At 43.2% G+C, this 14,283-nt stretch overlaps 1 protein-coding gene across 1 annotated transcript in view; it reads right to left on the bottom strand.

Moving 5' to 3' along the window:
* BORCS5 (BLOC-1 related complex subunit 5) overlaps positions 1-7,198 on the bottom strand; it is a 92,870-nt gene extending 85,672 nt beyond the window's left edge. The window contains exons 1-2 of the mRNA XM_045781438.2: positions 6,764-7,198; positions 4,140-4,283 (exon numbers count right to left, since the gene is read on the bottom strand). Coding sequence (XP_045637394.1) covers positions 4,140-4,283; positions 6,764-6,821 — 202 coding nt within the window. The 5' untranslated portion in view covers positions 6,822-7,198. The remainder of the gene's footprint in view (positions 1-4,139; positions 4,284-6,763) is intronic.
* Positions 7,199-14,283: the final 7,085 nt, after the last annotated feature.

The following is a 14,283-nucleotide window of genomic DNA, read 5'->3' as shown; positions in this document are numbered from 1 at the left end:
AAATATAGTATTTGGGGGGGGGGAAACAGACTCTCAGGATCAACCCTAGCTAGAGGTCACCGTTACGCCATTCAAAGAGGACCAAGCTCTAATCCATTCTCTCTTCCCCTCCTTTGGCATCCCATTTCCAAAACAGAGCTAAAGTCTGACAGCTGGCAGAGACAGGTGTCTGATGAATGCGAAGACTCTCTACCTTTATTTTATTTGTCTGGCTAAGAGATGAGTGGGTGAGAAAGATGTGAATAAACTCGTCATTTGAAATGTAGCTCCCTCATGTTCTCCTCACTACCCTTTTCCATGGATTCATTCCTTCCCAGCTCCAGCCTCATGCACTAATTCTCAATGTTCTATGTCATTTGAGAGCCTTCACCGCTGTTCCATGAGATTCTGCTCCACCAAGAAAAGGCCCAGGCTCTTTTTTCACTGTCAAAATCTACTTCACACTCATCATGTTCTTACCAACCACAGAACTCCCAACAAAACTGCTTAGCATTACTTAAGCATCTACACTGTATATGTCTGACTTTCTTTGCCAGTAAGAAGGACAGTTTCTTCCTTAGGCAGCAAGACAATCTTATGTTGTATCCAAAGTCAGTAACAAAAATGATAGGTCCGTTGTAAAGAAGGTCATATATGTTGTGTGTGTGTGTGTGTGTGTGTGTGTGCGCATGCATATATTCATCATTAGGAGTGAACAGAAAAATTATATAACTTTTCAATTTTGCATTTCTCTTACGAATACTTCATTTCTATAGATAGACAAAAAAATCATGCGATTCATTAAAAAATACAAGTGGTTGAGTTTTAAGAGATTTATAGGGCTTGTTTAACCCTGGGAATCTGATTTGCATCAAATCTACATTTTGCTTTTGTGTTCTGATGTGGCCATTTATTTCTACTTGTAATTTTTTAACTTTTCATCTTCTAGTAAATGCTTCACACTTCAAAATAAATTGCTAATTCAGAGACTGCTATGAAAAATAGAAATGCTTTTGGCTTAAATAAAAAGAGGAACAGATATTTGGCACCAATATAGAGCATAAATTATACTCTGGCATATTTATCCAAAAGGGTTAAGACCAAGGAAAGAATCTGCTTATTAAAAATGCAAACATTACCTCAGTCATACGAATAGCCCCTAAACTCGCCCAGCCCCTGCCTCTGCAGATCACCCACCAGCATTAGCACTACATCACATGACATTATGGAACAATAGTGAACTCTGTGTAATACTTGAATATATTGTTTTGAAAGAATAAACTGTCATTAACTTGAATAAAAAGCTTTCTGAAATCAAACCTGGGGGGTACAGCCCTCACTGTGTGGCCTTTTTACTACTTTGAGAAATAGCCTCATCCTGAAAGCAGTAAAGAGTGAAAAAAGAGATTAGAGTATAAAGGCAACAGTGATGAGTGGCCCCTCCAGCAGCCCAGCAGGCAGACGGCGGGGCTTTAAATTACCAGGCAGAACAATGTCAAAGCAGGAGGCTCTGCAACAAATGCTGCACCTCAAAATCCAAACAACCTCACACCCATCACCCTATTTTCTTTTACAGCCCAGTGATCTTTATAATTGGCTTTGTTAGAATTGGAAACTGTCTTATTCCATGTACAAAACAGTTAAAAACTCAATGTCCCGATGCCATCCTGAAATGGGCTATCGCTTCTAGCCATGTGACTTGAGGTAATGCATTCACGCTCTCTGGGCCTCAATGTTTTAATCTATAAAATGGGAAGAATAACAACATCATGCAGAGGTACAAGAAGGAGGGGAGGGGTTAGCTCCTACTATTATCATAATTATACTTATTATTTCCACCCAACTGTCCCCTTTGCCTGTCTTTTCTAATCAGTAGGTTTCTTCTTCACCAGTGAAACACGAGCACTCACTTAAATGCTTGCTGGCTTTCTTTTTCTTCTTGCAGTCTGGCCCCTGCCACATGCGGCCATTTCTCTTTTCATGCCACCCTCAGCAAGTAATTTCTCCACCTTTCTTAGCCAAATCCCACATCACTGCTTCACTGCAACCTGACCCTCCGCAGCCTTCCTCTCTCTCACACCTATTTTCAATGTTCTCAACAACCAAGGTTCAAAGGGGAAAAACAAAGCCAGGGCAACACAGCCAGTGGGTAGCCAAGCCCCAATTTAAATCCAGGTATCAATGCAACCAAGTCCAACTGCATTGCATTAACTGCACTGTGTTCATCATTCACTGTTAGGGTTCCCGGTGATGATTTTAAATCTGAGGTTAGGTTCCCTGAACACCAAGCCTTCTCCTAGATGCTTCCCCTACTAGTCAATTCATTATCATAAAATAAGAATTATATTTCAAACGCTTGGAAAAGAAACACTAACCCAGGAAAGTGTTAAATATATCTCAAAATGCTGGGAGTTTTCTTGGGTTTTGTTTTTGCTTGTTTTTAGTATTTCCCTAAAGTGAGGACAAATATTGGTCACATAAAGCCTTCACCCAGGACTAGAAGACTTTGGGAGGACATAGTTAACAGGAAGCAGAGGCACGACCTGTGTGCCTGTGGGCAGTCCTATGTGCATGCCCGGAAGGGCTGGAGTACAGAATACAAGTGTCCACCTCTAAGTTTCTACAGATAAATTACATCTGATTGTCTTTTAATCTGATTGTACAAAGACACGTGGAGACGGAAATTTCATTAACATTGGCTTCTCTGGAGAATCACATTATCTCTCAAAATAATGAAAACTGTTAAGATGGGGAACAGGATGTAACGTGTTGTTTCACGTAAGAACCAAAGAAGTTCCCAAAGTCTAACACCGAGGCCTGTGGGAAAAGATTGAAAGCTTATATTTCCTCACCTGTAAAGCAGATGAAGTGCTGGGAAGAATGAGATGATATATGGCTCATCGATAAAGCACTATTCGTTATTTTTGTTTTTTAGGCATAGTGAGGAATAGCGTAGCTAGTATTTGACATCAGCGCTGAAGGTTCAAGTTCAACCTGCCAGCTGTCTGATCTGACACAAATCATTCAAACATACTTAACAATGTAAGGATTAAGAGGATGGCATGTGTATGTGTGTGTGTATGTGTGTGTGTGTGTGTGTGTGTGTAGGGGGTACCTTCCAATAAACATAGCTATATAAATGTTCAGAAATTTTATATTATATAGTACCAGGTTAAGTAAACCAGGGCCTATGTTCATTTATATTTCCTAATCTTTTGGAGGAAAAGAGACAGAAAGAGGGATTCTTATAGTAGAAACCCCGTTCGTTAATAGAAAACCATTGCCACTACTTAAGGGATATGAAAATAACATAAAATAAATATATTAATATAAAATTAAAATACATAATGAAATTATCAGGTGAATAATAAAATTCATATTAAAAGGTAACTCTGGGTGGCAAAGCTGGTTGAGCATCTGACTCTTGATTTTGGCTCAGGTCATGATCTCAGGATTAAGCCCTGCATCCAGCTCTCCACTCCTCGAGGAGTCTGCTTCTCTCCCTCTCCCTCTGCCCAACAACCCCCCCCCACCGCGGCTCATGCACACTCGCTCGCAGTCTCTCAAACACATAAATAAATCTTTAAATAATACAAATTAAAAAAGGTAACTCTACCTCAGTATACGCTAATCCTCTCATACATACCCTCTCCTCTCATACAAAATGGTTGTCAGGATTAATTATAAGTGTATCAATGATTATAGAGATTTTCTCTATGGATCTGAACTAGTCAACCCATAGTCCAGACCACAAGTAAGAGTGAAAATCTTTTCATAGAAATATAACAGGTAAAGGCCAGCTCCAACATCATTCATTTACTCAGTCCCTACTTGACACCAGGCTCTATTCCAAGTGCTACGATTCAATAGTGAACAAAACACAGAAAGTTCCTACCATCATAGAGCTCACATTCTAACAGGGAAACAGAGAGTAAACAAATAAGTAAACAATGCAGATCAATGGTGATTAACTACTATGGAGAAAAACAGCCAGAAGGGTTTCACTTTATACAGGGCAGCCAAGGAAAGCTTCACCAAGACGATGCCATTTAAGCAAAGACCTAAAGGAGATGGGAAGGCACATGGCTATCTGGGGAGAGTAGCGTAGCTATGCAAACCTTTCTAGCAGGTCCAGATAAGACAAAAACCCAAGTTCTTACCTTTCAAAAGCGGCTGGAAGGTTGGAATCTCTTGCAACTTGATGACATCAGGATCGTTGCTGACATTCCGGGAGGGCTGGGAGCCTGGAGCTACAACCACAATATCGTCCATCTTGGCTCTATGCTTTGCTGGAGAAGGTGTCACTGCAAATAAGTTACACTCTCAGGAGCTGCAAGTTAGTTGGCCCCCCCTGCCTTACCAAAGCTGTTGTCAGTACAGTCATTAAAAAGAGTATTTCTATACGAAAAAATGCTAACTGTAGCTATCCTGCAGTGGGGGCTGGAAAAGGGGAGATGAATCATGAGGGACCTCTATTTTCTACTTAAGAAAACCTCAAACGTTACAGGAACCTATAACATGTATGAAGTTGCTTTTGTAACTAAAAATATCTTATTATTCAGCACACAAAAATATAGGTAGATTATGTTTTAAATTTTTATTTCTTTGATCTTCCTGACATTGTCCTTATTTTGCCAATGAGAAAATGAGGGTGTAAAATTTGGCTGTGACCCACCAAAGTCAATAGTGCTAGAAAAACAGGAAAGGAATTGGAGGTCTATGGGATATCGGTATATGTGGCCCATCCTGTGAAACTGAGGTTGCAAGCTGTCTAGCCACTTTATCACAGGAGGCCAGGTATATTTAATACATCTTACTCGTGGGGGAAAAAATCCTGGTTCTTAACCCTCTATGATGGGTCTATTCCTGAGGCATCAGCCCCCCCACCCTTACCGTTACAAGCATTAGTCCAAGAAGGGCAGAAATAAATAGGAGGTCCATTCTAGGCTGAGGCCAAATTCAGAAATTTGTAGGACTGCCAGACAGGCAGTTCAATATCAGGTCCTTTGAGAGTAAGTAAAGCATTTGTAGGGAACTGATTCAAACTACCAACAACTTCCTAGACCAATATATCCTCCTCTCCTCTAATATCTTCCTGGTTAGGACAAGAACAAACCTTTAAAGTGGTTTACCCTCTAGAAGGCAAGCTCATCATAGTCATGTCTCAAAGGTTGACGCTGGGATATCAGGGAACTGCCCTGCCTCCTGGAGGCTAGAGTCTCCTGTGGATTGGCATTTACTCTTTTAAAATCTCTGCTACTTTTACTGCTCTTCGAGAAGTACCTCTTAACCTCTTTTGGAACTTCCCTAACATTTCACAAATCCCAAGCCAGAAATCTTTTCTGCTATAAATTAAGTGATTTCTTCTTCCCCAGAACCCAGCGGAAAACAGATTTCACTGGGTTCTAGCTAACCTCTATCACCTGTAAAATGGGGCTGTAAGAATTAAATGCAGATGCATGTAAACCACTTAGTACAAGGGGAATTGGCAAATTCTAACCTGCTATTGGTTAGTATGCTACAGTACTAGAGTTCATGCTGTTGGTCAGTAGGTGAGCAAGCATATTAAAAAGATGCCACACTTCTTCCCCTCAAATATGCTTCTGGACTGACACAGAGGCAAGAAAATAAAGGGTAACAACTATTACTGTATTTTCTGTAACAGATAAAATATTCTGGGCCTTCCAGGGAAATAGAAGGATGTAGCAAAGCTAGTAGATGCTGCTCACCATTAAAAGCTGTCCCAATATAGCCCCCGTATGAGGGTCTGAACTAGTCTTGAAGGACACACTTCAGTGTGGAATAACCCTAGATCTGTCAGCTTCTACATTTCTGAATTACAGATCCTACCACGCAGAGAGCAGTTCTATGTATTTAAAGACAGTTGTGGATTCTAAGACCATCTAGCACTTCCCTTTTTCCATCTGTAAAACAAGGTTTAAAATTTCATAATATATACAAATATCAAGTCATTAGACTGTCCACCTGAACGTAATAGGTTATATTTAGGCTCCAGATTTAATCCAATTTGGATTAGCAACTCGAGTGTATCCACAGCAGTCCCAGTTGCCCTGTGGTTTGTGGCCCCTCTCCCCCAAAAAGGAGCTTATGATCCTCAATTAAGCATCAGCTGTTCTATTTATTGAGTGCTTACTATATTCCTAGCACAATAATCCTCCCATTCCTATCTGAAACGCTAGGAGAAATCTTAAATTCGGACAGGGGAAGAATAGAGAAAAACAACCAGAGCTGGCCAACTGCTATAATATTAGAAAGGGAGTCGAGACACTTCTTCAAGGGAAAATGCAGTTTCTGGAGATGTTTGCACCCCAGGGTTCAGAGCGATTGTACACCTGTCACACATCCCTTCTGAAAAGGAACTTCTAAGACCCACTTTAAGAAAGAACATGTTCTTAGAGGTCCTGTCTATGATCCATCCACTGTGTGAGCCAAATCTCACGGTGTCAGTTCTAAGTACTAACGCCAAAAATTAATTAGGTCGTCCCGTAAAGAGGAGGCGGAGCTGGGAGAAACAGGTGCTTTGAAAATAAATAATAGGCTTGGGCGCACAGCTGGTTTAGCTTGCAGTCACAGGCACTCACGCCCATCAGGGGAATGACGACTAGGACAGACGGTGACTTTTTTCTTTTTTCAAGAAAAGAGCACGGTGAGGGCTCTCTGTGCAATCGTGTCCGCAGTCCCAGTCCCCACTAGGCTGGGAAGCAGCCCCCTCAGCAAGCAGACAGGGCCGGCTGGAGGAGGGTGGAAGTTAGAGGACACCGACCTGAGGAGTTCAGATCGTTGGGTCGGCTCTCGACCTCGGAGCTCTGCTCACTGCCCATGGTGCCGGCAGCGGTGGCAGCGAAGGAACGGCGGGCCAGGCGGTCACCGCTCCGGCGGCGGGACGACCGGGCAGGGGCCGGGGACAAGGACAGGGATGCTACACCGAGTGTGGGCGCCGCTGCAGGGCCGACCTGGGGAGACGGCGCGCCCGGCCCACGCGGGTGCGCGGGCGGCGGGGGACGGGAGCCCTTATTTGGGGAACAGACGCGCAAGGAAGCGCAGCGCGGCTGCACGAAGCTTGCCCGCTTTCTTCGGGGGACCCTAAAGGGAGGGGGTGGAGAACGCCCGGCTTCATCCGCGCTAGCGGGCGGCGGGCGGCGCCGCTTTCACTCACTCGCTCGTGCGCCGCAAGCTCGCTCCTTCCGGGACGCGGATTGGCGGCGCCGGCTGCGCGCGGCCGTCAGTTCCGGGTTGGAGAGCCCTACGCCCCCGCCCGAGGGAGGGCGGGTAGAGTGACTAGGGTTGCAGCCTTAAAGGGCCCGACCGCCTCAAAGCCAGACCGCCCGAAAGAGTAAGGCTTTCCCTAGTGTAATGATGTGTCGCCTTTAAGCATTACCTATATTTTGGCACTTAATTGTTAGAACTTTATTAAGGGGGAGGTTGTTTGTTTTGTTGAGATATAATTGACGTATAACATTTTATTAGCTTCAGGTGCACAGCCTAGTGATTCAGTATTTATATAGAGAGCAAAATTTTAAACCCTGTTTACAGATGGAGAGAGGTCCTAGATTGATTGAGGATTAGAACCCATAACGTCTGCATACAAATCTTCTGTTTCAATTCCAGAAGCTAGGAGTTTGGCAGTGGACAACCATGCAAAAAATATAGATGGTGAAGGAAGGAGCTGGAAGTGAGAGAAAAACGAAGAAATAAAAAATACCGATTCACATGTTATGGTGTGTATGCACCCTCAGGGGAAAGCGGATGCCCCAGAGCGGTTTCTGGGGACCTTAACAATTATCCAAAAGCCATTCCGAAACCAGCAAAGGTGAAGGTAGACTACAAGTAATACAAAATGGGAACTTCTGTTTTGGGCAAATCAAGGATGGAGACCTAGCAATGCAGTGCCACCACGGAAGTTGGGTGGCTTTAGGATTCTCAGAACTTTGCGACTTGTTTTATATTATTTCCCTCATGAAATTTCAAGCAAATGTCCTAAGATTTTATATTTATAAATATAATCTCAGAAGGAATACCAAATGAACTGTATGATTAAGCCCTTTCTATTCTACCGTATCATAGACATTTTGCCTATGTTACCGTATTTGGTTTTCAAAGCAACCCTGAGGCCCACAAATGGGTAACTTCCTCAGGGTCACCAGGTAGTAAGTGGTGGAACTAGGATTTAGGACTGCCTGACTTCAAATTCATGGTCTTTCCTCTACTCACCATTGCAATATTATGAGCAAAGTGCAAATGAATGTAAATTCAGTACTTGGTGGGAATATGAGGAAAGAGCTAAAACCTGCCTGAGAGATCAAGTAGGCTCTAGGAGGTGGTGTTTGACTATAGTCCTGAGGCTTCCATAAACCACCAGGCTGATGGGACCATTCCTTCCTGGAGAAAGCCCTGGCTCCTCTCCTATGTCTGCCATCTCTGGGCGTGGGCAAGAGAGGAGGGAATAGGGGAATACAACATATGTTCTGGCTCTTGCCCCCTCTTTTCCACGTCAAAGTATATTTATTTTGTGTTTCACACTGATGTGATCGTGTTTTTTATGCTTCCCATTGGATGAACATTTCATTCTACACTCACCATTGTAAACATTCTCAACTGAAGAATAAACAAATATTATCATCCTGTTCTCTCCTGGCCTGCAAGATCTCTGCTGGGAAATCTCATTACCTTATAGGAGAAAAAATGTGTTTCTCTTTCTGCTTTAAAAATTATCTTTGTCTTTGATTTTAGATAGTTTTCATTGTAACATGTCTTGGAAAAGATTGTTTTGGATTGAAATCTTGGGTTGCCCTATTATCTTCATAATCTTGGATATCCCAATTTCTCCCCAGGTGTGGGAGGTTCTCAGCCATTATTTCCTTACATATGCTTTCTCCCCTTTTTTTCCTCTTTTCTCTTTCTGGGACTCCAGTGATATGTACACTGTTTCTCTTGATGGGGCCCAGTAAGTACCGTAGGGACTTTCTTCATTCCTTTTCATTCTTTTTTTTTTTCTTTTCTTTTTGCTCCTCTGACTAGGTGATTTTAATTGATCTGTCTTCTAGCTCACTGATTCCTACTTCTGTTTGGTCAACTAAGCTCTTGTAGCTCTGTACTAAATTTTTCAGTTCAGTCATTGTATTTTTCAGCTCCAGGATTTGTTTGGTTCTTTTTTATGTTTTCTGTATCATTGTTGAGCTTCTCATTTTGTTCTTGTATTGTTGCTCTGATACTATTGAATTGTCCGTTCATGTTCTTTTGCTCTCTGAGCATCTTTAGAACAATTATTTTGAATTCTTAGTTGGACAATTCCTGGCTCTCCATTTCCTTGGGACTAGTTACTGGAAGTTTACTGTATTCTTTTGCTAGAGTCATGTATCTCTGATTCTTCATCATCCCTGTAGCCTTGAATAGGTGTCTGCACATTTAAAGAAGCAGTCACCTTCTCCAGACTTTATGGACCAACTTTGATAAAGGAAGACTTTCACCTGTGGGTGGGGGCTTGCTAAGAGCATGCTGTGACCCTGGCTCTAGTGGTACACAGTACCAAGTGTGGGGGGTGCAGCAACTCTGGAAGGGAGAGGGCATGATGTCTCTTTGGCTTAGGCCACTGGGGTCTACAGCATTGACGACCGTGTGGTGAGCAGCACAGGGGGTCTGCAATGTCTACGAGGGCAGTTGGGGTCCTCAAGCAGCACCTCTAGGTCCAGCAGCTAGGAACCTGGGGCTGGCAGCTGAAGGGGCTTGTGGTAGTGTGTGGTGATATGCACTTGGCTGTGGGGAAACAGCTGAGACATACATGGAGTGGTGGAAGCCAGGGCAGGCAGCAAGGGTCGATGTCAACTCCATGCTCAATGACAGCTTCAGGGACTTTGGCTGTCAGTCTGCACTAACAATGACTGCTAGATCTTGTCAGGCACATAACACGGAGACTAGTGACCGGGGGTAGGGCTAGGGGTATGCTGGTACACAGCCAGAGGGTCCGGCTGCCGGTAAGCACAGTGATGCAGGCCATGACAGTGATGCAGGCCCACAAGCAGCTGCAAAGGCCCTGGCTGTCAGTGTGCTCTCCTGTGGTTATGCCGTCTCCTTTCAGGCACGGGCACTGCAGTGGAGGCTGCTTATGGGTATCAGGCAGGTGGCGTGCAAGTGTGCAGCTGGGGGGACTAGCCCTGAGTGCACACACACAGTGGAGGTCAGCCACGGAGCTCTAGGCTGGCGTCTTGCACTTGCACAGTTGCAGAGGTCTAGGCTGGCAGCCACTGTGGTTCCTGGCCTGGGCTGAGGGTAGGAAGGAGCAGGGAGGGACTCAGGTGGCTGATGTCAGTGAATATGAATGCCTGTGCGACAAAAGCTGGTAGGATCTGCAAGGGGTCCGTGGCAATTGTGCTTGCTATTGGTGCCTTCGGGGGTAAAAGCTGCTCAGTTTGGCTGCAGAGCAGGTCACTGTGAAGTATGATTGCTCCCATCGCATGGCACCAAGGAAGACCTTGTTCCTAGCAGTCTCTGTCTATATGTCTCAGCTTTGCCGGTGGGGTGAGACTGAAGTGGGACCTTTGTGCACTTTCCTGTGAGTCTGGAGAAGCTGGTCATTCACTCTACTCTTCCTTTCCTGGGAAGGAGAACTCTTTCTAGCTGGGAGGTTTCCTCTTGGTGCTGAGCAATGCTGGTTTGGAGGATGGGACGATGCAATCAAAGTGAAGCTATCTTCCTCCTCCTCACGTGTGATTATTCTCAAGTTTTTTTTTGTTGTCCTGTATGGCTGATGCTCCTTAAGTGGATGCCAGAACTCTCCCAGGGCTGTTTTTGTTTGTGGGTAAACGTCTAATTGTTGATCTTTTTGTGGGGACAGTGGCTGAGATCTCCTACATTACCAATTTTTTTTCCCACCGAGTAGATAAATAAAATGTGGTATATCCATAGAATATTATTTGCCTCCCACCAAAGAATGAAGTACTAAAACATGCTACGACAAGGATAAACCTTAAAAACATTATTCTATTGGAAAAGATCCCATAACGAAAGATCACATATTATAGATTCCATTTATATGAACTATCCAGAAGAGGCACTATAGACACAAAAATAGATGAGTGGTTGCGTAAAGCTGAGGAGGAGGGGTGTGGAGGGAGAAAGGGGGAGTAACTGTTAATGGGTATAGGGGTTTCTTTCTGGGAGTGATGAAAATGTTCAAAATTTATTGTGGTGATGGTTGTACAACTCTGAATATTTTAAAAACCACTGAACTGTACAATTTATTTTTTTAAGATTTTACTTATTTATCTGAAAGAGACTGAGAGAGAGCCTGTACACCCGCATGCACAAGCAGGGGGGAGGGGCAGGAGAGGGAGAAGCAGGCTCCCCGCTGAGTAGGATGCCTGCCTCATGGGGCTCCATTCGAGGACCCTGGGATCATGACCTGAGCCGAAGACAGACGACGCTTAACCAACTGAGCCACCCAGGCGCCCCTGAATTGTACAATTTAATTAGGTGAATTGCATGGTATGTGAATTATATCTCAATAAAGCTGTTATCAGAGAATGGATATAGAAATACAAAATGTCTTCATTCCTTGAGTCAACATTTACTCATAGCCTATAAGATGCCAGGCATTTGCTAGAGGCTAAGAATAAGCGATCCAGCAAGACCCGGTCCCTAAACTTAGGAAGCTTACAGTCTGGTAGCAAGAAAATTAACTGGGCATTCATAATTTAAGGGTTCTGCTGGAGGGGCTTTAGAGGTAGAAGACATTTGGAACTGACGCCTTATAGCGCCTTTAAAATCATTTCCGCATGAACAGCAACCTATGTGACTTATAGACCCAATGGAATGGACTTTTTGGGTTTATAAAGCACTTTCATAATGATGAGGGAAACAGAAGCAAGAGAACTGTAGCTTAAATTAAATCTCCTTACAGCTTGCAGCCCACTGATAGATAACTGAAACATGCAGAGGAACCCATGGCTGCCTTAATGTTTATGTCTTATTAAAGACTAAAAGTAACCTTATCTTAACAGCAGCTGGACCCTCAAGGTCCTGAAGGCCTTGCTTCCAAATTCCTTAGAGACTTACGCTACCCCTAACCTCCGCTAATTAAAAAATATATATAACCAGTCACTCCTCACAATCCCAGTGCAGCTCTTTCTGCCCATGGGTCCCGTCACTGCGCTATAATAAAATTACCTTTTTGCACCAAAAAGGTCTCAAGAATTCTTTCTTGGCCATTTGCTCACGAACCCCAAAACTTCCAAATTGCATCAATAATATTGGCCCTGTATGACCTGCCTATAAATTAGATTACGGTGTCTTAATTTTACATAGAGGTGAAGGAATTTATTCTTGATCACAAAGCTAGTAAGTAATTAAACCAGGATTCAAATTTTCTGAAGCTCATTATGCCTCTATAATTCCAGACTAGCTCCTCCTCCCATATCTCTGTATTGCCTGGCACTCCAGCCAGCCAGTACCCTACACCATAAATCTGCTCTCCCCTACCCCACATCCAGCCAGTCACAAGTCTGGAGAGCCTCTCTCCTTAATTTCTCTTCTAACCTCCATACCCTGTTCAGGGCCTCCTCACTTCTTCCATTTCTTGGGAAGCAGAAGGCCTCTGGCTTCACCTCCTTCAATCCATCCTTGTGGCTAGCATGTGGCTAGCAGACAGAATTTTTAGAATATTAATAAATTCTCTGGACCTATAAAAACCTTCAATAACTCCCCATAGCTCCAGGATACAGTTTAAAATTTGGCATCTGAGAACTGTCTTGCTCTGACCCTGGTCTTTCTCTCTATTCCTCTATGTACACAGGGAAACTTCGTGCCAGTCAGGATACAATTCTCTGAATACTCACGCCATTATCTCTGTCTGGAATATTCAGCCTTTTTCCTCTCTCTCTAGCTAACCAAACTTCATCCTTCAGGGTTAACTTATGGTTGAAAACTTAAGTCCACACAAAACCTACCCATGGATGCTTATGGCAGCTTTATTCACAATTGCCAAAACTTAGAAGCAACCAAGATGTCCTTCAGTAGGTGAATGGATAAACAAATTAGTACATCCAGACAATGGAATATTACTCAATGCTTAAAAGAAACAAGCTATTAAGGCATGAAAAGACATGGAGGAAACTTAAATGCATCTTACTAAGTGAAAGAAGCCAATCTGAAAAGGCTACACACTGTATGATTCCAACTATAGGACATCTGGAAAAGGCAAAACTATGGCAATAAAAAGACCAGTGATTGCCAGGGGTTGTGGTGGGGGAGGAATGAATAGGCTGAGCACAGAAAAAAAGGCAATGAAAATACCTTGGGGGCGCCTGGGAGGTTCAGATAGCTAAGCCTCTCTGTTTGGCTCAGGTCGTGATCTCCAGGTCCTGGGATCAATCCCCACATCAGGCTCCCGGCTCAGTGGGGAGTCTGCTTCTCTCTCTGCCTCTTTCCGCGGCTCATGCTGGCTCTCTCTCTCTCTCTCTCTGTCTCTCTCTCTCTCTCTCAAATGAATAAATAAAATCTTAAAAAAAAGAAAATACTTTGTATGATCTTATAGTGATAGATATACATCCTTACACGCTTGTCAAAATCCATGGAGTGTAATACACTAAGAGTGAACATAAGGTAAACTATGGACTTTGTGTAATGATGATGTGTCAGTATAGGGTCATCAGTTGCAAGAAATGTACCTCTCTGGTGGAGGATGTTGTTAATAGGGAAGGCTGTGCATGTGTAGGGGCAAGAGGTATACGGGAATCTTCCTCTCAATTTTACAGTGAACCTAAAACTGCTCTAAAAAAATAAAATCTTTAAAAAAAAAGATTAAATTTTTCATCTCCTCCCAGAAGTCCAGATTATACGTCCCTCTTTAGAACTTCCTTGGCATTTTCTATCACTACATTTGTTCTTTACACAATTGGTTTGATTGTCTTCCCCACTGTAAGCATCTAGAAGGTAGCGCCAATGTCTTATGGGTCTTTAATTTCCCCTGCACCTGTTTAATACACGTTTTCTGAATAAAATGCTTTAAAAAAAAAAAAGGAACTGCCTCCACATAAATGGGACTTCTAAGGTATCCGGAAAAGAGGATCAAGAATCTTTTCAGGCAATGAGATGAAAAGAGATTTTATTTCTAACTTAAACACCTAGTTCATATCAGTAGAGAAATTTGAATCATCATTTTGATCTGTGGCCTCTGCTCACTGTCATAACTGAAAAAGTAATATGTCACTTCAAGGGTAACAGGTTCTTTGTTTAAAACCCTAAATCTGAAGCTTCTAAGTGAAGGGAAGGTCTACTTAGTGACTAGCA

Source organism: Ursus americanus, chromosome 25 (genome assembly GCF_024610735.1).
Source record: "Ursus americanus isolate L20-20 chromosome 25, mUrsAme1.1.p, whole genome shotgun sequence".
NCBI lineage: Eukaryota > Metazoa > Chordata > Mammalia > Carnivora > Ursidae > Ursus > Ursus americanus.
Note: the sequence above shows the minus strand (reverse complement) of the source record. Positions and strands in the feature narration are given on the sequence as shown.